At 45.6% G+C, this 23,881-nt stretch overlaps 1 protein-coding gene across 4 annotated transcripts in view; it reads left to right on the top strand.

Annotated features, from left to right (window-relative positions):
• Positions 1-12,714, top strand: part of znf536 (zinc finger protein 536) — a 400,158-nt gene extending 387,444 nt beyond the window's left edge. For all 4 annotated transcript variants that reach the window (XM_033036453.1, XM_033036455.1, XM_033036452.1 and 1 more), the window contains one exon: positions 10,324-12,714. In XM_033036453.1, coding sequence (XP_032892344.1) covers positions 10,324-10,559 — 236 coding nt within the window. In that variant the 3' untranslated portion in view covers positions 10,560-12,714. The remainder of the gene's footprint in view (positions 1-10,323) is intronic.
• The last annotated feature ends 11,167 nt before the right edge of the window (positions 12,715-23,881 follow it).

Genomic DNA, 23,881 nt, shown 5'->3' with positions numbered 1-23,881 from the left:
TTAGTAAGGATGGTGCCTGATAGTAACAGCGTTAAACAAGACTCGCGGAAAAACCCTCTCAAAATTATCGGGCAAATGTAGATCTCACGATTTGAGAGAAAGACAAGGCTATTAAATAGTTGTTGGTATGTGAAACATGTTTGAGATGTTGTGAATGTTTTGGGAGGATCTAGAGTGGGTAAACATGTCGTGGTTGTACATGTTGTTGTGGGTTTCATGATGAGTAGCGTGGAATGGACTTGACTTCAATACATATGTAGATGAAAGTGCCTTCACTAAACATCTACCTGCATAGTATTGTCACTGGGTGTTTGCAGAACCTGCCTTCAGTTGCACATCCAGAGATATCGCTCGTCTCTCCATGGGAAACCAAAAATTACAATTGGCAAAATCCCTGAACAAGCAGCGATTAAACTCTGGATGACCTAATGAGTCTTTCCATTGGCATAGTTTTGTTTTAGTTTGGAGAAACAGCACGGAAACAGGCCCTTCGGCCCACCGAGTCCACGCCAACCATCGATCACCCATTCACACTAGTTCTACGGTTATCACACCTTCTCATCCACTCCTTCCACTACCTTAACCAGGAAACCTGCACGTCTTTGCAATGAGGAAATAAACCAGAGCACCCGCTGGAAACCCACACGGTCACAGGGAGAACGTGCTAACTCTAGAATATTCATCCCTTAAAATGAGGTACTTCTGCCTTAGCTGTAGCAGTTCCAAGTTCCACAGTCTGATGGGCGTGGAAAGTGTAAGGGAGAGAGTTATGTGTAGGGTGCAAGGAAGCAACGCAACACCAATAACCTTAATGGTTCCAGAAGTCCCGTCTGATATCCTAACCGATACCAACACAGACTAGCAACTACTTGCCAACCGATGCATAGAAGAGGTAAATCTACAGCGGAGGGACTCGTGATGACAATGTGGCCTCTCTGGTGACAGCATCTGCAAGGAGGGTCCCTGAACACTCAATGGAGAAGAAAGGCCGGAGTCCTCCTGTCCGCAGTTTGTACTCTCTGGCTGTTCCATTCCTCCACCATGGTTCTGCTTGCAGACTGTAGATGATGAGATACCTCCTCCACTGTCGAGTCCCTGCCACATTGCGGTGTTGAGAATATCGTGGCGATGTGAGGGCAGTGTGTAGCGGTTTTTGGAGGAACCTCGCTCGTCCTCTAGTTGGTTCCATCTTGAGAACCCAGGTCTCTGGGCTGGTGACGTCCTCTACATCAGGCACATTGTGTAGCTAGACAAAAGTGCTGGAGAAACTCAGCGGGTGCAGCAGCATCTATGGAGCGAAGGAAATGGGCAACGTGAAAACGTTGCCTATTTCCTTCGCTCCATAGATGCTGCTGCACCCTTTGAGATTCTCCAGCACTTTTGTCTACCTTCGATTTTCCAGCATCTGCAGTTCCTTCTTAAACACGTTGTGTGGCTACTCCAACACTAGCAACCGGTCAGCAGCTCGTTCCATACACCCACCACCCTTACCTCAAGTTCCTACTAAATCTTTCCCCCTTCACCTTAAACCTATGTCCTCTGGTCCTCGATTCACCTACTCTGGGCAAGAGACCCTGTGCATCTACCCGATCTATTCAAGAGAGAATTAGATACAGCTGTTAGAGTTAATGGAATCAAGGGATATGGGGAGAAAGCAGGAATGGGGTGATGATTGTGGATGATCAGCCATGGTCACGCCCGTCACGCCCGTCACGACCCTCACCCCCCGTCTTGAAGCGTGGTGAGCAGATTAAATTGTGTGGGGAAAGACTGTGTGTGTGACTCGCATGTGATCCCAAGGAGCAAAGGGGATGTGTACAGAATGAAGTGTGGGGTTTGTAGTCCTGCAGATGGCGGTACTGTGAGAGAAAGGAGAGCTATTTCTGCAGTGGAGCGGCGAGCGGGGGCAGCGATACAGAGTACTGCACCTAGTTTTCTTGGCACCGATCACGAATACTGACATTCAAACCTCTGACACAAATGTAGCTGTGATAAAATTGTGAAAAAAAGTGTTTATCGCAAACGCCCGGGCACAACTGTAACCTTATTGCTCCTGCCCGCCATAGTGTGTGTGTGTGTGTGTGTGTGTGTGTGTGTGTGTGTGTGTGTGTGTGTGTGTGTGTGTGTGTGTGTGTGTGTGTGTGTGTGTGTGCGTGTGTGACGCCGCTGCCTCTCTTCCCTGCCCCACTGGGATAATTGAGGATCATAATGCTGCGAAAGGACTGCAGTCATCACTCGCTGTCTGTCAGGTATCTGCACTCATCTGTGTGTGTGTGTGTCATCTGTCACCATTCAGGCACCGTGTCATCTTTACACTCACTTCACACACACTGTTTCTCACCCTGTTCATTATCTCGCGCACGGGAGCTCCAACCCCCCCCCCCCCCCCCCCCGCCTCCTCTCTCTCTCCCTCCTCCCACCCCACCCCCTCCTCCCTCCCTCCCTCCCACCTCCCTCTCTCCCTCCCCACCCCCTCCTCCTTCCCTCCCTCCCCACCCCCCTCGCTTCGCAAATGCATCTTCTTGTGACTCTCAATCTTCAGATTATGAATCGATGATCATATGGTGTAAGAGAGATAGATGGCTTTAAGCTTCATCTTGTCTCCTCTAATTGTAAAATATTAGTTACATTAGACTCTGCTTTTTGATTAATGGGACTTATTTGGAATGGACCCTTGCAGCCTCCTCCTCCGCCCCCGCCCCCACACTACCTACCCCCCCCAATCCCCCCCCCCCCCCCCCCCCATCCCCCCCCCCCCCCCTCCCTCCCCCTCCCTCCCCCCACCTCCGAAGTCCTCCACTGACTTTTGAGAATGGAGTGATTTCAATTAAAAGAGACAAATACGCCTTAGTTTCAGCCTGACAGTAGCTGGGCTATAAGTATTGAATCCAGAGAGCCAGCAGGGCTGCTGAACACCTCTTCCAGCAGCTTTTTCACCGACTGAATGGATGGATGTGCCCTGATGTGGAGGCTGCAGGTATAAATAAAATATGGAATCTAATGAAGATTCAGTTTAAAAAATGATTACAGTTTTTTCCTTCTCGTCTTTCTCTCTCTTCGGAGCGGGGTACAAGGTTGAGTGAAAACCCAGGTTCTCAACAATCTATCAGTTCAATTACAAAACAAAAAGGTCTATTTCCGCGCCGGGTGTCAAGGTTTAAATGTCGCAGATGGGAAGAGAAAGTTAAACAGCCGCAAACAAATCCCGCAAGCAAATCATTTCCCCGGTTTGAAAAGTCTAAAATTAGATCTGCCATGTGATGCTTAATCTGTGTAATAACACTCTCTAAAGGAGGTCGCTACTAGTTTGTAGCCACGGCAAAGAGGGCTCGAGTCGGGCATTTTATTGTTTTAACCTACAGTTTTATTGAAGGAGCATTTTAATAATCTGATGTCTTATTTTTCAATGAAGCGTCGAGGCTTCTCGCACCCTACAGCGCTCGGCCTCTCAATAAAGGCCATGTCTTGGCCTTCTCCAACCTGCTCCTGGTGCAGCAGGCCCTTGGCTTGAAATTCATTTTGGATGAAAATATCACACAAAATAATGTATTGTTGCCTGACCAAGATGTCAACTGACAAGACTGGCATTGTCATGAGGTAGCTCACACAGACTGTGTTTGGGGGCGAGGTAACTGGGTCTCCTCTCTTCCCTCCTCCTCTCCTCCTCCTCCCCTCTCCTCTCCGCCCCCCTCCCATCCTTCACCCTCTCCTCTCCTCCCCTCTCCTCCTTCCTCCCCTCACCTCCCCCCTGCTCCCCTCTCCTCCCCCTCCTCCCCTCTCCAATCCTTCCTCCTCCCCTCTCCCATCCTTCCTCCTCCCCTCTCCCATCCTTCACCCTCCCCCCCGATCCCCCGCACATAATGTCCAGCAGCCCCAACCCGTTGGATAGGTGCGCCAAATGCTCCAGTGCTCAACGAGTTAAAGCCGTTTTGATCTGCAGCTGAGTCTATAAAACGGACTAAAGCCTGCTGTGTTTTTTTTTCTCTTCAATAGTTTCTCCATGCTATCCTGAAGATAGAATTACCGTTTGTATACAGCTGCAAGTGATTAGTGGTTGTTCAGCCTGTCAGGTGTTGTGGACATGTGCTGGAGTTGACTGCCGTTGCTCAGAGTGTGGGGAATATGCCTTGTGCTGATGAGCAGTTACAGTAATATATATCAGCAAATCACTAACATTCTGCAAATTAATCACTATTTTTTTTTAACTCATCTGTGGGAAGAGAGCGGCATTACATGGGTAGAGCAGCTTCCACACACAGATGGCTGTGTTGGCATCAGATGGAATTTATATACAACACTCATTCTGACTTCTTGCCAAGAGTATCCTGAGACTGAGACACTGGGGGAATTGTGTGGGGCCCGTCACGCGCTTACACTAAAGGCTGTTGCGGTAAGTTTCAGGGATAAAATCTTGCTACTTCGCTCTGTCTGCTCTTGTTGTTTTAGCCTGAAGGAACTACATGTTACTCCGTTGTGCCACGGGCCAAATGCACACAGAGAGAGGAGAGGGTGGTTCCGTTTTTATGAATGTGTTCCACAACACCCTGCTTCACAGCTGTTTGAACTCTTGGCACGAGGAGCCGTATGACTTCATGTCCTCGCTCTTCCTCTACAAGGGTTGTGGGAGGGGAGGTTCACAAGGTCACTGATCTACATGGCGAGGAGGGGAGGGGAGGGGAGGGGGGAGAGGAGAGGAGGGGAGGGGGGAGGGGGGAGAGGACAGGAGAGGAGAGGGGAGGGAAGGGGAGGGGAGGGGAGGGGAGGGGAGGGGAGGGGCTGGCGGCTCACACCGCGATGCTTCCTCACTCACCGACACCACTCCCATTTGTCAGCACAAGCTGCATTTCGGGTAGAGCGAATGGCTGACGGATAAGACGCATTAAAATAAAACATACTGCGATAACACGGCCACCCCGGCCACTCCCTCCTCTCCCCTCTCCCATTGGGCAAGAGGTACACAAGTGTGAAGACGCACACCTCCAGATTCAGGGACAGTTTCTTCCCGGCTGTTATCAGGCAACTGAACCATCCTACCACAACCAGAGAGCGGTGCTGAACTACTATCTACCTCATTGGTGACCCTCGGACTATCTTGGATCGGACTTTGCTGGCTTTACCTTGCACTAAACATTATTCACTTGTCATGTATCTATAAACTATAAATGGATCGATTGTAATCATGTGTTGTCTTTCCGGTGACTGGTTAGCACGCAACAAAAGCTTTTCACTGTACCACGGTACACGTGACAATAAACTGAACTGAGCCTCCCCAACAGGGCCGTGTTAACAGCATTATAGGCCCCCGGGCAAAGCAGTGGACTGGGGCCCCGACACTTCCAGTTTTGTTATGCCGAATCAAATATGCCGTCATGCACTTGCGATGTTCTCCATTTTCATGCTATACAATAACATTCTACAATACATAGATTAGCATGGGGTCCCTATGCTGGTGAGGCCCCTATGCTGGTGGGGCCCTATGTTGGTGGGGTCTCTATGCTGGTGGGCCCCTATGTTGGTGAGGCTGCTATGCTAGTGGGGGCCCTATGCTGGTGGGGCCCTATGCTAGTGGGGCCCCGGGCAACTGCCCAGCGTGCCCATACGTTAAGATGGCCCTGCCCCACAAACACCTTTGCAAACAGTGCCAAGCTCTTCCCCTAACCAAGCCAATGCCGACCCTTCACACAGTGCAACACGACAACAAGGACACTTGTGATGACAGGGCCCAGAGTTTGCTGTCTGCTTCATGGGGACTGACTGCCAAAGGTTGCTCCGCTCCTAATGACATTGAGGATTGCCTGAGAGGCAGCTCCAGTTTATTTTATTGTCACGTGTACCATAAAAGCATAGACAATAGGTGCAGGAGGAGGCCATTCGTCCCTTCGAGCCAGCGCCGCCATTCAATGTGATCATGGCTGATCGTCCACAATCAGTGCCCCGTTCCTGCTTTCTCCGAGGTACAGTGAAAAGCTTCGGAGCTGGAGAGTGGAGAGAGGACCATCCTAGGCTGGAGTTCCTGTACACTCACTGTACAAAGTCCAACATAGATCTGGCGCTGGCATTCTACTTTACTCCTTACTTTGTTGCCTTGTCCCAATGTTGTGTGCAGATGTTATATTTTGCCTGCAGCATTACTGGACAAGTGGAGGGGAGGGTGTGGATCTTGACGAGGCGTGAGGGTGTCTGTGGGATCTGGGCGGGGCGGTCAGTATCGGTAGACTGCAGCGTTCTGTCTCATACAGGGATCGCACCATTGTCTTGGTTCACATAACCGCAGTGGAGAAGGTGGATTAGTCTGAGACTTTAACATGCATCGCTGCATCTTGTTGCAGGCATCTGTCGTTTCTCAGCTAGGGTTTGGGGATCACGCCACAGACAAACACAGCTAACTCTGACACCTTTCATTTTGCGCAGCCTCTTATAGAATAATGCAAAGCCAACTTTACTCTGTATTTCAAAGGGACTCCTTTCACTCAGCTCGACAACCCCAGAACATTAAAGGAAAAGCAAAATCTTAACTTGCATTTATTTATTTTTTCTTTCTTTCTTTTAGTTTGTTAGAAAGGAGTTTTAGAATTTTTTTTTACACAATTAAAAAATATGATCGACATAAAATAGGAAGCATGCAGAGAGCAATGTCAGTGGCAAGTTTCGAGGTGGAATGGTGACGTTTGTTCCCCTCTTACATCGGGAGAGTTCACACTGACGGTGAAAGCATTCTCCAAATATTGGGCATTCTGATTTGCATCATTAACCTGTCCACTGTTCAATACATATGATGTTGGGCTTTGAAGTACTGTGCGTGCAGTACATTGATGGCATAATATTTTGCTCAGTAAAACGGATGTGGCGAGCTGGCGTTGGTTGATGCCTCTAGTTACACTGGAGAATGCTGCAGGAATATTGTCTAGCTGGGGTTCAATAACAAATGGTGTGTAAATATAATCTTTGATAGCCATCACTCACATCTGGCCCTCATACCTTCATTATTTTTACATTGGATCCATTAGCTACAAATCCATTGATTTTACTGAATGCTGTTTATGGGGAAGACAAAAGGTTAAACCCGGCAAGTACAGACCATAAAAACATGGATATTGCCACAGCTCATAACTCTCTGTGAAAGCACAGTGTTAGATCTCAACAGAATATGTGGGAACTCTGTTTATTTTGGTGGTTCAGCAAGTTTTAGCACAGGTCTGACTAAACATGTATGAAGGTGCAGGATATATAATGTAAAAGCAGGTGTGTGGGTGTGTGTGATATTCACGTGTATAATATTTACACGAACAATCTGGATTAATTTACAATATGAACAGTTATCTTATTTAAGAGGCTTTTCCATGGGCACATGGTATTTCAGGGCTTTTCGATAGCTACCTGGTTATACAGGGAATGGAAGCATAGTGAATTAGTCTAACATGTTCTATGTGTAGGAAGGAACTGCAGATGCTGGTTTAAATCAAAGGTAGACACAAAATCTGGAGTAACTCAACGGGACAGGCAGCATCCTGGAGAGCAGGAATGGGTGACATTTCGGGTCGAGACCCTTTCTTCAGACTGAGTTACTGTCCCGCTGAGTAACTCCAGCATTTTGTGTCCATCTTCTGTACTGTTCTATGTTATTTTTGTTCAGTGTACATCGTTCACAAGTGTTAGAGGATTGTATCTGCTCTTGTGGCTCACGTCCCTATATTTGCACGTAGCTTTGTAACTATAAGCAAGATGAGAAGCAATGTCGAGCCAGTGATGCCCGACTGGACACTGCATTAAGAGTGGTGTTAGTTACTCTCGGCTGTGGCCCAATGCTCATTTATGCAGGAGGTTCTTGGGGGGACAGCACTGGTTGAATGTGCAATGCTGACTAGTATTTAAACATGCTTGTACTGTCGACCCCCCTGGACTTGAACCAGCCCTTTACACCACGACATGCTTGACATGGATTTTCCCATCACCACGGACTGGCCTTTGTTTGGGGTTTTTGTGCATTATATTGGGGTTGTTATTTATTGAAATTCTTCTAATTGTTTCATGTATGGATTAGGGTTAGAAACTATTATTGTTTGTTTGTTAGATTTTATATGTTGTGCACGCTCACACACACACACACACACACTCATGCACACACTCACACACACTCATGCACACACTCACACACACACACACACACTCACGCACTCACGCACACACTCACACACACACACACACTCGCGCGCGCGCACACACACTCACACTCATGCACTCACACACTCACGCACACACACACTCACACTCATGCACACTCACGCGCACACTCATACGCACACACACACACTCATACAACACTCGTATACACACACACTCATACACACACACTCATACGCGCACACACACACACACACAAACACACACACACACACTCATACACACACACACTATGCACACACTCATACACACACACACACATAAACACACATACACACACACACACACACACACACACACACACAGAAACACACATACACACACACACACACACACACACACATAAACACACATACACACACACACACACACACACACACAAACACACATACACACACACACACACACACACACACACACACACACATAAACACACATACACACACACACACACACACACACACACATAAACACACACACACACACACATACACACACAAACAAACACAATTAACTTTTTCTCGTTTACTATATTGTTTACAATGTACTATATTTACATATTCTGTTGTGCTGCAGCAAGTAAGAATGTCATTGTTCTATCTGGGACATATTTATAAATTCACAAGTTATAGTAGTAGAATTAGGCCATTCAGCCCATCGAGTCCACTCCACCATTCAATCATGGCTGATCTCTGCCTCCTAATCCCATTTTCCTGCCTTCTCCCCATAACCCTTGACACCTGTTCTAATCAAGAATTTGTCTATCACTGCCTTAAACATATCCACTGACTTGGCCTCCACAGCCCACTGTGGCAATGAGTTCCACAGATTAACTACCCTCTGACTAAAGAAGCTCCTCCTCACCTCCTTTCTCAAAGAGCGCCATTTAATTCTGAAGCTATGACCTCTGATCCTGGACTCTCCCACCAGTGGAAACATCCTCTCCACATCCACTCCATCCAAGCCTTTCATTATTTGTACGTTTCAATGAGGTCCCCCCTCAACCTTCTCAACTCCAGCGAGTACAGGCCCAGTGCCGTCAAACCCTCATCATATGCGAACCCACTCATTCCTGGAATCATTCTTGTAAACCTCCTCTGGACCCTCTCCAGAGCCGACACATCCTTCCTCAGAGATCACAATCACAATAATACTTTATTAACCAAGTATGTTTTGCAACACACGTGAAATTTCATTTGCCAAGTCAGTCATACAAATAAAAAGCACCAGAACACACAAAATACATTTTAACATAAACATCCACCACAGTGACTCCTCCACATTCCTCACTGTGATGGGAGGCGAAAACAAAGTTCAAGTCTCCTCCCTCGTTTGCTCTCCCGTGGCCGGGGGCCTCGAGCCCTCCGTTGACGGGACGATCTTACTCCTGTAGCCGGTGGTGTTCGGGGCCTCTGCATCGGGGCGATCAGCTCCTGCATCAGGGGAGATGTCACCTCCCCGCGCCGGGTGATCGGACCCAGTGTCGGGGCTGGTCGAACCTCTGTGTCGTTGGAGCTTCCCGACTCAGCCTCTCCCGAGACCGCGAGCTCTTGATGGTAAAGTCCGCAGGCGGCGGTTGGAGCGATCCCAGGTAAGGGATCGACTCCGATGTTAAGTCCACACCTGAGTGTCGTGTTGATGAATCTGTTTGTGCTGCTGTAAGTTTAACAATTTCATTGTTCCTTTTCTGTACAGCCGATAATGAGGCACTGTGAATGGTGTTGTGAAGGGTGGGGAGGTCTAACCTTTGCTGGAGTTCAGAAGGATGAGGGGATCGTATAGAAACATATAAAATTCTTGAGGGACCGGACAGGCTAGATGCAGGAAAAATGTTCCCCATGTTGGGGGAGTCAAGAACCAGGGGTCACAGTTTAAGAATAAGGGGTCGGCCATTTAGGACTGAGATGAGGAATTTTTTTTCACCCAGAAAGTTGTAAATCTGTGGAATTCTCTGCCACACAAGGCAGTGGAGGCCAATTCACTGGATGTTTTCAAGAGAGAGTTAGATTTAACGGAATCAAGGGATATGGGGAGAAAGCAGGAACGGGGTACTGATTGTGGATGATCAGCCATGATCACAGTGAATGGCGTTGCTGGCACCTATTTTTCTATGACTCCTGTTTCTGCACTCTCTCCCCTCAGGTACCCGGCCGTTCCAGTGCAGATACTGCCCCTACAGTGCCTCGCAGAAGGGTAATCTGAAGACACATGTGTTGTGCGTGCACCGAATGCCTTTTGACAACAGCCAGTATCCAGACCGCAGGTTCAAACGGTCCAGAGTCGACACGGAGGCTACTGGGATTGCAGAAGAAGCAGGTTGTGTGAACGCAGGGAGCTGTAGTGAACTGCCGGTGGAAGCTAGTCAGGATCAAGACTAGTGCAAGGCAACGAGACAATTACTCGCAATATACGGTTTTTTTTACTGAGCTTTTTGTTTTGACATGTAGTCAGAATGAACAAATGTTTGTGGAATTCCAAGGAAATAACTGGTGGGCTGTTTTTAATATATCTATATATATATATATATCCCAGTATTGTGACGGAGATTGTGTGAGATGTCCACTTATGCCAAGAGACTGCCGAACTGTTACCCAGCAACAAGTATTTCAAAACATCACAGGTGGGAAACTAAAGTGGCTGTAAAAGGTCACCAGCTACTTACTAACAGGCCGTTTGAAAGTTTAAAGTGGTGTATGTCCGAAACGAATGCTCTTAACAGAAATGTGATCGGATCCGGGTGATTTAGAGTCGGCTTGGTTATGGGGGGGGGGGGCTGTGAAAACACCTTTATTACACGACCCCTCCAATCTGTTGCCATTGGCTTAGCCCAGTAATGGGATGTGTGTGTTGGTGCCAGTCTGACTGAGGCTGAGAGAGAGAAACAAAATGAAAATCAATGCGTGGTGTCCCTTCCTGTAGGCAGCAGTGTTGGGGAAACCCTAGCCGCCCAGTGCTGATTGAGCCATGCTGGACACAGACAGACAGACAGACCTATGCGGAAGTGGGTCACAATTTAACATGCTCATCCTGTGTTCTCATTCACAGCCAAATGTATCAAAGGAAGAGGTGGCCGACATAAAAATGCTGGAGAAACTCAGCGGGTGAGGCAGCATCTATGGAGCGAAGGAATAGGCCGAAACGTTGCTCCATAGATGCTGCCTCACCCGCTGAGTTTCTCCAGCATTTTTGTCCACCTTCGATTTTTCCAGCAGCTGCAGTTCTTTCTTAAGCAAAGGAAGAGGTGGGGATCCGATAGTCTTTTATTTTTCGTTTATCAGTTTGCAAAGTTGTGTGGGGGAAGGAAAAAAAACTTTCGATTTTCTTTGACTTGAAGTATTTTCCTTCTGTGGAGAAGTAGGTTTTCAACAGTGAAGTCGCACAGGGGAGGGGTGGGGATGGGAGGTCACAGCCTTGGAGAGTGTTGGCTCTGACGATAGAGGGCACTGGTGGGAAGTGGAATATCTGGAACGAGGGAATTATTCAGCTCGTTACTCCAAAACAATTCCCGTGAGCGAACATTCGTTAATGTTTCCAAGTGTGAAAGACACAGTGCAGGAGTTTCTCCTGAAGAACAAGTAAATGGAGACGTTGAGGAAGTCTATTCATCCACTATTTCCTGCTCTGTATGTATCAAGAATCACTTGTCAATGTGTTGGTCTTTCCCCCTTGTTTTTTTTGTGCAACAGAAACAATGGAATTCGGTGGGGGTTTTTAAATGAATTTTAGCTTTTGTACAATTCGGAATCCGCAGAGTTTAATTTTCACGGCGATAGACACAACTCTTGAGGCAAATGATGCGACTATGAAGTTGACCGGGGGGGGGGGGGGAGACTCTTGAGATAAGCAGCAAAGTATCACCACGAGAATAGACATCAAGTAAGCGTTATACACTTGATCTCAACGCCGCCTTCATCAACAGCGAAAGAGGTGCCCCATCTCCAGACAATTGTCCAGGGGCAGTGTATTCTGGAGAGGAGTATGACTCTAGGTCGTGTAGGCTGCAGAGAGCAGAGAAGATATCACTGGGCCTTAACACCTCTGCTCTGCCTAACGTAGTTTGCGGTGGTCACAAACTGCAAGCTTTAATTTGTGTAAATAATAGTAAAAAACAAATAAGCCGAGTACTAACCTGAGAGAATGATAAATATTGGCCGAGGCCACACCAACAGTGGGCGAGACTGGGGGGGGGGGGGTCACTAACTTAACACCCACCTGGCAAATGGCAAGATGGTTTTATGGTTTTTTTTTTAGTATAGTTCTCACTGCCTTACTTAAACCCAGATGATAAACTCAATGCAACTGTTTCTAAAGATCCCAATGTGGGATCGAGATGTTATTAAAAACATTTCAGAACGACTGTAGTAAGCTTTAGGATATTAACTGCACTACCGTGTTTGGTGACTGTCAGTCGCTTGCTTTCGTGTATGTGTGTGTGGGTGTGTGAGTGAGGGGGTGTGTGAGAGCGTGTGAGCGTGTGAGAGCGTGTGTGTGTGTGAGTGTCTGTGTGTGAGTGTGTGTGTGTGTGTCTGTGTGTGTCTGTGTGTGTCTGTGTGTGAGTGTGTGTGTGTGTGTCTGTGTGTGTCTGTGTGTGTCTGTGTGTGAGTGTGTGTGTGTCTGTGTGTGCGTGTGCGTGTGTGTGTGTGTGCCTACTGTACCGTAGCAAACACATTCCATACTCGCACTTTTTGAAATCTTTCAGTATTCTTCTGTGTCTTTCAGTATTTCAGATGACAGGCAATAAATAATAACTCCGCGTATGACACTGGATAACGTCTCCCTTCCTGTGACGTGTGTGTATGTGTGTGTTGATTCCATTTAGTCAGGTGCTACTGTCCTGCTTTTCTCCCCCCTCCCTCTGACGTAGACCTTTCCAGAACATTTGTAACTTGTAATAGGAGCAATTGACAGCAGCAATGATACTGTCAGATTCTGAGTAACTCCACGCTTCACAAATCTAAAGACGTCAACATTGTACTTCTGTAGTGTGTGAAACTGGTCATGATATTGTCTACATTCCTAAATGAAGGAGTTTGTTATCTTGGAGAAGATCTGAGATCAATAGAGTAGAGGATGTTGTTGCCTTGCTTGTAACAAGTAGATGACTTTGTATTTAAAGTTTATTCTTGGTCATTATTTATTATACATCAGTTGACAGAACTTTATTCTGGTATAGAAGTATAAAAGTTGTTTTTCAGCGATGCCTTTTTTTTCTGCTGTTAGAAGCAAGATGTCTTTGAAGCAGTATAGTTTTATCCCGTGTTTTACGCAATAAAACCTCTACCTCTGAAAGCACTGGTTTCTTCTGATTATTTACACACGCTGCTGCTAAAACGCTTCTCACTTCAGTTCTTGCCAGAGTCGAGAACTTGCCTTAGTAACTCACCTTGCTCACAGCTTCCACAGAGTAATCAAAGCCTAATCATTCTTGCAACTTGTCGGCATTATGAAACACCCTGAGATTCGATCCTTGATGTAAATTTCTGGATTCGGGAAGTTCATTTAAAGATAGTCCCTGTTTCCCTAGTTTGTCTTCACTTCAAGTAACAGGTAAAAACTTCACACCTCTTCACTCCTTGTCTCAAGGACTTTAGTCTCCTTTGCATCTCTGGCCTTTGTCCACCCTCACACCACCCCCCTCTCCCCCACACCTGTATCCACCTTTCACTTGTGTAGGAAGCAACTGTAGATGCTAGTTTAAACTGAAGATAGACACAAAAAGCTGGAGTAACTTAACGGGTCAGACAGCGTCTCTGGAGAAAAAGAATAGGTGACGTTTTGAGTCGAGACCCTTCTTCAGACCTACCTGTTCACCTATTACTTATCTGGCTCTGTCCCGAACCCCACCCCCCTCTCCTCGTTTCCAGCTTTCTCTCCCCCCCATCCCCCGCCCCCCACTACAATCAGTATGAAGAAGGGCCCTGACCCGAACTGACCTGCTGACATCACATATCTGATGTGTTCCTTAATCAAGTGCGGTGAGCAAACTCACACAAGAATAAGGAAATTCTACCGCCTAGAATCTTATCCAGCGACCCAGGTAGTGGCTGTGAGCAGGTAGGTTAACTTTCCAGATCACCTCAAACCCATTCAATGTGTCAACGTGTATCCCAATGTGTAGGAAGGAACTGCAGACGCTGGTTTACACCAAAGATAAACACAAAATGCTGGAGTAACTCAGCGGGACAGGCAGTATCTCTGGAGAGAAGGATCAGGTGATGTTTCGGGTCGAGACCCTTCTTCAATCTGGACATTTCATTCTATGTGCTTCCCAATGCATGACTGTAAGGCAAGAGATCACTTGGACTTTCCCTCATCTCACCACAGAGGGATCCCGATCCAAAACGTCGCCTGGCTAATCCCTCCACAGCTGCTGCCTGACCCGCTGAGTTCCTCCAGCACTTTGTGTTTTGCAGAAGGTTCCTGCATCTGCGGTTCCTTGTGCCTCTGTAATGGGTTGCCTTGCCTGCACGATTCTCAATAATTCTCGACCAAGCCAGACTTATAGCCACCAGAACCTGTGAGAATTAGACTCAGAACATGTCACTCATCACAGGATACTGTGCAGAACTATTCCTATATTCTGGGCTAGAATTCTACACCGCGTATGCACTACATGTACTTGGCAAGTTCATAAGCCAGTGCATATTAGATACATAGACAATAGGTGCAGGATGAGGCCATTCGGCCCTTCGAGCCAGCACCACCATTCAATGTGATCATGGCTGGTCTGCCACTATCAGTACCCCGTTCCTGCCTTCTCATATTCCTTGATTCCGCCAGCCCTAAGAGCTCTATCTAACTCTCTTTTGAATGCATCCAATGAATCGGCCTCCACTGCCTTCTGAGGCAGAGAATTCCACAGACTCACAACTCTGGGTGAAAAAGTTTTTCCTCATCTCAGTTCTAAATGGCCTACCCCTTATTCTTAAACTGCGGTCCCTGGTTCTGGACTCCCCCAACATTGGGAACATGTTTCCTGCATCTAGCCTGTCCAATCCCTTAATAATTTTACATGTTTCTATAAGATCCACTCTCATCCTTCTAAATTCCAATGAATTCAAGCCCAGACGCTCCATTCTTTCATCAAATGACAATCCCGCCATCCTGGGAATTAACCTGGTGAACCTACGCTGCACTCCCTCAATATGTCTGAAATCAGTGAAGACATTACTTTGAACTATATATTTCATATTCAATCTTTATTGTCATTGTGCAGTGTACAGTACAGAGACAACGAAATGCAGTTAGCATCTCACCCAGAAGAGCTAGATGCAGGAAAAATGGTCCTGATGTTGGAGGAGTCCAGAACCAGGGGTCACAGTTTAGGTCGGCCATTTAGGACTGAGATGAGGAAAAACTTTTTCACCCAGAGGGTTGTGAATCTGTAGAATTCTCTGCCTCAGAAGGCATTGGAGGCTAATTCGCTGGATGTTTTCAAGAGAGAGTTGGATATAGGAGGTAGACAAAAGTGCTGGAGAAACTCAGCGGGTGAGGTAGCATCTATGGAGCGAAGGAAATAGGCAACGTTTCGGGCCGAAACCCTTCTTCAGACTGGATATAGCTCTTAGGACTAACGGAATCAAGGGATATGGGGAGAAGGCAGGAGCGGGGTACTGATTTCAGATGGTCAGCAATTGAATGGCGGTGCTGGCCGAATAGCCTACATATTTTCTATGTTTATATATATGCATATGTATGTGTGTGTATATACCCAGTGATGATGCCTGTCCCGTTGAATTACTCGAGCATTTTGTATCTTCAGCGTAAACCAGCATCTGCAGTTCATTCCTACATAATCTGCCTCCTCCTTACACATCTGGGGCCCATGCAGCTGCAATCTCAAATGCTCACAATAGTCATCTTTGCTGCAGCCATGCATCCTTGCATGTGAGCACAGGTGTACGTGTTTCAAAGTCATCGTTGGACCACATTTTGCGACTTATTTTGCACTCCCATTTCATCTTTAAGGGACATAAAAACAAGCCCCACCCAATTGAATCCATAAGCCAGTCTATATTGACGTCCGATCACTAATGGAGGATAGCAGTATAAATGGATGCCATTCGTGAATATAAAACAACAGCATGGAAACAGATTCTAAACATTGAATCACCTGCCTCTGAAGTTTCTTTAGATATTGTTATTCATTATTTACTGTGGAAGAAGCACTTGTTCAGAAGTTCCTGGTTTTACTTGAGCCATCTGATTAAATCCAACGAGATGTCAAATCTTCCCCATTTATATCCAAATGTCTGTGTATTTAAACATAAGTATATATTTTTCTGCAATGTGAATGGAATAAGCTAATGGGAATTTAAAATTATAATCAATAAAATGTGTTATGAAATAGATATCAGTTTGAAGTGTTACTGTAAAATATAGCGTACCATTAATAAATATAATTAGGGAGAGGTTTAAAAATATATAAAATAAAGTGCCCCAGAAGATGTTGTTTTTTCTCTTGTGTCCTCAGTTGGAGGCTCTAATACCATCGAGCAAATGTCTCTGGAGGTAAATAACGTGTCTGAAATAAACCAATAATGTCTTCAGTACAGTTGTTTCTCTAAGGAGATATAACTATCCGATTTCCATATATGCTTTGAATTCATAACATTTGATCAGGAAAGTAGTTTTCCCAATTTGAAAATGGAACGAGAAATTTGCAGAAACTGGGGCTTTTTGAATTCCAAGTGGCATCTGTGTGAGATCATTCATGTCCTTTCTTCCCATCTGCCGTAAAGTCAATTTGTGTTCTGTGATTGAACCAGTGTAAGCAGTGCTGGATGCATGTGATTTGTATTCTCAATTTAAACAGATATTCCCTTTATTACCGTAAAAATGCTTCTGCAGGAAACAGCTGCACTTTTGTGCCATAAACCTCGATTGTAGCACTCAAGGAGAGAGCATCTTAAAACTCATAACTACCTTAAAGAGAGGTCACGAACAGGAGAATGGAGAGGAGGGTGGTTTCTGTAGATGCTGCAGGGAGACTGACGTGTTAGAACATCGGTCTGGAATAAATGGGAGTCACAGATTCATAGCAACTCTCTCAGCAGAGCCAGAGTCTCCGTGTGTGCAGGAGACCTTTTCACATTCCCATGGTTGAACTGTCTTGTTGCTGTGTAGGTTCAACAATACTTAACATTCGTAGCAAGAGTCAGGATTTACTGAGTCAGTGGCTTTATTAGTTTAATATAAAAAACCCACAGATGCTGGTTTATACCAGAGGTAGACACAGAGTGCTGGAGTAACTCAGCGGGTCAGGCAGCATCTGTGGAGAACATGGATAGGTGACGTTTCACAGAGTGCTGGAGTAACTCAGCGGGTCAGGCAGCATCTGTGGAGAACATGGATAGGTGACGTTTCACAGAGTGCTGGAGTAACTCAGCGGGTCAGGCAGCATCTGTGGAGAACATGGATAGGTGACGTTTCACAGAGTGCTGGAGTAACTCAGCGGGTCAGGCAGCATCTGTGGAGAACATGGATAGGTGACGTTTCACAGAGTGCTGGAGTAACTCAGCGGGTCAGGCAGCATCTGTGGTTTTCCTCTCCATCCAGCAGTGTGGGCATGTGAGGGGTGAACCCTGATCTAAATATTTGTCATTAAACAACCAAGGATTCTTAGATTTGATCCTCAGACCACTAACAGATGATCAGGCTAGTTGTGTCGGCATCCAGCGTAGGGGACTGAGAAAGCAGGTGAAAAGGGATTTTAAGAAAGATTCTTTGCTTTTTGTTTTTAAATTAAGTAGTTCAGCCTTTTCTTGACAGTTTGAACACCTAGTGGATATTGAGTTTTCACGCACCCAAGGGGTGCTGTTGAGAAGATATATGTCAATTTGGGAAATCAAGTGCATATATCAAAGGCTTAATGTTATCAGCCCAAGCTAGACGCAGCTGGATAAAGAAGCCAGGCGTCTCACGGGCTTTGTAACGGTTTACAAACTCACACAGGAGCCACAGGATAAATAAATTGGTCGAGGTACCAGGAGCAATTCCTCCTGACATTCTCATAGCATGATGGAGAGGTAGAGGCTCCACACGGACATGCTGTGGAGCTGGCATTGTGTTTCTGGAAACGACACAACATGGCCAGTGAACACAGGAGAATCACTTTGTGTTAGCAAGGACTCCCGACTTCACAGAGTGCTGGAGTAACGCAGCGGGTCAGGCAGCATCTGTGGAGAACATGGATAGGTGACGTTTCAAGATAATATCCTTCAGTGATTGTAAGGGGGAGAAGAAAACTAGAGGAAGGAAGAGGAGGGACAGAGCCTGACTTATTGTCACATGGGCCTTAATGCAGTGAAATTCTTTCTTGCACACAGTTCAGTGATAACCCTGCTGTCCATTAGACACAACCATACTCAGTACCAGAGTGTAAGATAGTAGACCACACAGGGGTACTGATTGTAGATGATCACTCAGCCATGATCATATATTGAATGGCGGTGCTGGCTCAAAGGGCCAAATGCTTTACTCCTGCACCTATTTTCCATGTGTCTATGTTTCTATGTCAGGAAAGCGATGGAACACAGCTATCGTGGGGTCTGAATTAACTGAAGGAACTGAGGTTTGTCTGGTCACAGGATGCTGCAGCCACAGGTTAAGTCCCCAGTGCTACCCAGTGCTGGGGAAGGATATATTCTAGCGCTGTTATGGTGAGTGTCAGAGGCGGGATGTGTAGGGCAAGCCTAAGCAGTGACAGGTTCAGTGGTTCACTGGTGTTTAATTTGTCACTTGTATAGCTGCACAGTGGGATTATTTTTGCATATTTACACATGCAAGCGCTGCCCTGTTTTGGCGCCATTTCCAAAGTCCAATTGCCCACGCGCTCGATGCATTGCAGTGGCTCCCGAACCAAGTGAGGCCCAGGCTCGTGCAGGGCCTCCTCCATCATCTCTTGCTCCATCACTCGATGGAAAGGACACGGAACCTTCCCTGTGCGGCTTCCAACAATGATGTTCCAGCTCCCAGCTAGTGCATGTGGAGACAGTCGAAGCTTCACACATACAGACAACAAGGCAAGATGGATTATACATGATTGAAAGGGCAGCATTAGCTTTCATCTTTAGCTCCACACATTCTCACTGGATCTTCCACACTGGGCACCGTCCCCTCTCCGGCCATTCTAGGGTGTAGTCATTCACCTCACAACGGCAGGATTGAGACCACACTGATGGTCAGTGTTACTTTCTGTATTTAGATTGCTATTGTGTGTATCACTCCCAGACTATAAGTGTTATAAAATCATAAGTGATAGGAGCAGAATTAGGCCATTCGGCCCATCAAGTCTACTCCGCCATTCAATCATGGCTGATCTATCTCTCCCTCCTAACCCCATTCTCCTGCCTTCTCCCCATAACCCCAGACACCCGTAACTAATCAAGAATCTATCTGTCTCTGCCTTAAAAATATCCATTGTCACCATTGGTGTCTTCTTCAAGCCCTTATGGAAAAACCCAAGAGTGAATTTCAGAAATAAACGTTTACCACTAGAAGCTGTGGTGGTGATTTTCCAATAGTTGTTGCAGAATCGCAGAAGCCATTTAAAATCTTGGTGTTCTACTGCATGTGAACTGGCAGTCCCTGACTGGGGAGAATGATTCTGGTGTGGGCATTACTAAGGACATCCAATCTCATTATCAATCTGTCTGCAAATCATGTTAAACATGGAAGCCTAACCCTTAACCATAATCATGTGTTGTCTTTCTGCTGACTGGTTAGCACGCAGCAAAAGCTTTTCACTGTACCTCGGTACACGTGACAACAAACTAAACTAAATAAGTGGGCTTTCAAAGAGCATTTTAAAGGTGAATCTTAAGTGACCTCCACGCCCAACACTAGGCATGATTCACCTCCAGGGAGAGTCATCGAAGATAGATACAAAGTGCCAGAGTAACTCAGCGAGACAGGCAGCATCTCTGCAGAGAAGGAATGGGTGACGTTTCGAGTCAAGACCCTTCTTCAGACTGTTCAACTGATCCAACCTGATGCTGCCTGTCCCGCTGAGTTACTCCAGCATTTTCTGTCTACCTTCGATTTAAACCAGCATCTGCAGATATTTTCTACGAGGTGTCTAAGAACATGTATTGCATGTTCATTGCCCAGGTGTTCCACAGAGTCACTATTCACTCTTGCCAAGTGGCACTGACTAACATCCTCACCAAAGCAGACAGATAATCACTGTTTGAAGAAGGGTCTCAACCCAAAACGTCACCTATCCATGTTCTCCAGAGATGTTGCCTGACCCGCTGAGTTACTCCAGCTTTTTGTATCTACCTTAGGTTGAAGCCAGCATCTGCAGTTCCTTCCTACACATTCCACAGATTTAGTCTTGTTGCCCAAGGGAGGTATTTCATAGCTATTGCGAAAAAAAGCGCACTCTTCCACAAGCTTCCTTAATTGTTTCGTACAAATTATATTAGTTGTGTAATTGAAACGACATTCCTCAAATGGGTGGAGTAGTGGAATCTGATCCAGGATTCCTGGACACTGTCCCTCTTGATTAGGAAAAGATTTAATAGGAATCTGAGGGGTAACTTTTTCACACAATGGGCGGTTGGTGTATGGAACAAGTTGCCAGAGGAGGTAGTTGAGGCTGGGACTATCCCAACAGTTAAGAAACAGTTAGACAGATACATGGATAGGACAGGTTTGGAGGGATATGGGCCAAATGCAGGCAGGTGGGACTAGTGTAGCTGGGATACGTTGGCCGGTGTGGGCAAGTGAGCACACCAGCCATCTACACTAGTCCCACCTGCCTGCGTTTGGCCCATATCCCTCTGGACCTGTCCTATCCATTACTTGGAAGTTCCATCTGTTTGGGTGAGGGATTAGTGAGTTTGAGGATAAGGTTTGCGGGGAATTGGAGCCTGGATGTTCCAGCAATTGTGTTCAGTTTATTGTCACATGTACAGAAAAGCTTTTGTTGCGTGCTAACCAGTCAGTGGAAAGACAATACATGATTACAATCGAGCCGTTCACAGTGAACAGATACAGGATACAGGGAATAACGATTTGTGCAAGATAAAGTCCAGTAAAATCCGATTAAAGATAGTCCGAGGGTTTAGAATGAGGTGGATGGTAGGTCAGGACTACTCTCTAGTTGTCGATGGGATTTGCTTTGATCAGCAGCAGATGTGGCCTTGTCCACCACCTCTTGCATCTTCCCATTAAACCCTCTTCTCGTGATCGAATGTTCATTGTTTATCTCACAGAAGCAGCAGCTCCAGGGTCCACCATACTAACGCATTTCATGCTGCCACTCACTTAAAGGATCAGTACCATTAAGGATGGTGAGACTAAATATGCTATTTCTATGTATTAATTTCTTTGTAATTCCATCTGTATTTTGGACATTAAATTACAAAAATCTTAAATTGGGTTTATCATCTTGTTCTTTGTTTTTGATTTCAATTGCTTTGTTTTTTATGCTATTTCTTACCATGTAGTAATTAAAATTAATGTGGCCAGTGGGAGAACAAGACTGTTCAAGAAGGAACTGCAGATGCTGGAAGATTGAAGGTACACAAAATTGCTGGAGAAACTCAGCGGGTACAGCAGCATCTATGGAACGAAGGAAATAAGGAATATAAGAAATAAGAAATTATTTCCTTCGCTCCATAGATGCTGCTGCACCCGCTGAGTTTCTCCAGCAATTTTGTGTACCTGGCAGAACAAGACTGTTCATTTTGTTCATTTTGATTTGACTTCACAAACTGCAAGAATTTTGCTTATTTCTCTGATTTATTAAGCTGCTTCTGAAAGTTCTCTAATTGTGTTCTAATGACAGGTTATCAAGCTCATCATGGATGCTGCCTGACCTTTTGAGTATTTGTGTTCTACCTCCGTTGCATTTGCTAACGTTAGCATGGAAAGTTGAATTGGAAATATATCTCCTGATGGAGGGTGGAATGTTTTAAATTCCTGGTTGTATGTAAAACTGTTACTGCTTTAAAGACTTAAAGACTGGTTCCACCAAGATGCAGGACAGAAGGCCACAGGAGATCCTGTTTCCCAGTGGTGATCAAACTGTACATCTCCTCCCACCCATTCTGTCGTGGGGTAGACTGACTCCCCTTCCCCCTCCCCAATCTTTGCACATCCCCAATCCTGGGCTTTCCACTTGTCACTTTAATTTCGTGTCTCGTGTATCTTGTTGGGGTTTATGACAGTTGGCAGACCAATGTCCCTCCTGGGATAAATAAAGTTTCATCATATCGTATCGTTATTATTGTCATGTGTAACGAGGTACAGTCAAAAGCTTTGTTCTGCGTTATATCCAGTCAGATCAGATAACACTACACATAAATACAATCAAGCCCAACTCGTGTAACAGGTAGAGCAAAGGGAAGGTACAGAATGCAGAATATAGTTTGCAGAATGCAGAGTGCAAAATGTAGCCATCAGTTCCAGAGACAAAGTCCAATGACCGCAATGGGGTCGAGGTGAATCGGACAGTACCCCAGCTTATGGAAGGACCATTCGGAAACCTGATAACAGAGGGGAAGAAGCTGTTCCTGAGTCTGGTGGTGCGGGCTTTCAAGCTTCTGTTACTTCTGCCGGACGGGAGCGGGGAGAAGAAGGAATGACTGGGATGGGACAAGTCTTTGGTTGCATTGCTTTCCTGAGGCAGCGTGAAGTGTAGATGGAGTAGGTGAGGTGACTGGTCTGTGTGATGGACCAGTCAACTCCACAACTCTGTGATTTCTGGCAGTCTTGGGCAGAGCTGTTCCCAAACCAGGCTGGGATGCAAACAGACACTATGCCTTCTCTGTAATGAAAAGGAACTGCAGATGCTGCTTTATATACGTCTTATAGTATGGTTCATATATGTCATCGTATGATTTATATATGTCATCGTATGGTTTATATATGTCATAGTATGGTTTATATATGTCTAATAATATGGTTCATATATGTCTAATAATATGGTTCATATATGTCTAATAATATGGTTTATGTCTCATGGTATGGTTTGTATATGTCTCATTATGTCTAATGATAATATGGTTAATATATGTCTTATAGTAGGTGTATATAGGTCTCGGTATGGTTTATATGTATCTTATAGCATGGTTTATATATATTTTATAGTACAGTTTATGTATGTTATGGTATGGTATATATGTGTCCTATAGTATATCTTCTCTGGTGCATCAGGCGGTTAGTTAGATGGAGAGTGCGTGATGTTTGGAGCCTGTGTTTCCTGCAAGTTGCTCCGCTGTTTACAATCGACATGCTTCTCCTCCCATTCCATTCGTCACTAATGGGTTTTCATTACTTTTGAAGTTTCCTTGATGGAAAGGAGAAAGTGAGAGCTCTCAGAGCCGATAGGCCGTGCCTGAATAACTTTTCATTCTGATTATATAACCTGCCTTTTATGCCTTTAACATGAAGCCCTAATTCTCTGCATTGCGAAGGACACCTGCTGACTGAGGAAGATCATTCCCCTGAAATAAATATTTCTCAGGCGGGTTGAACACATTTTATTTACTATCAGTTGACATTTTAACGTATCATTTTCCTCTTGCAAATTGCAGGTTGCCCTGTGGAATATTTACCAGACACTAATGAATTATTACCAATGATTTTTCCTGAAAATTCTGCAGATTCACAACAATACTGAAATGGAATTTTGAACAGTAAATATAGATAGTTCTCTGGGAGAATATAATTGCAGACCTGTCTTTCTGAA

The sequence above is a fragment of the Amblyraja radiata genome, chromosome 17 (genome assembly GCF_010909765.2).
Source record: "Amblyraja radiata isolate CabotCenter1 chromosome 17, sAmbRad1.1.pri, whole genome shotgun sequence".
Taxonomy (NCBI): domain Eukaryota; kingdom Metazoa; phylum Chordata; class Chondrichthyes; order Rajiformes; family Rajidae; genus Amblyraja; species Amblyraja radiata.
This window is presented reverse-complemented; position numbering and strand designations above follow the sequence as displayed.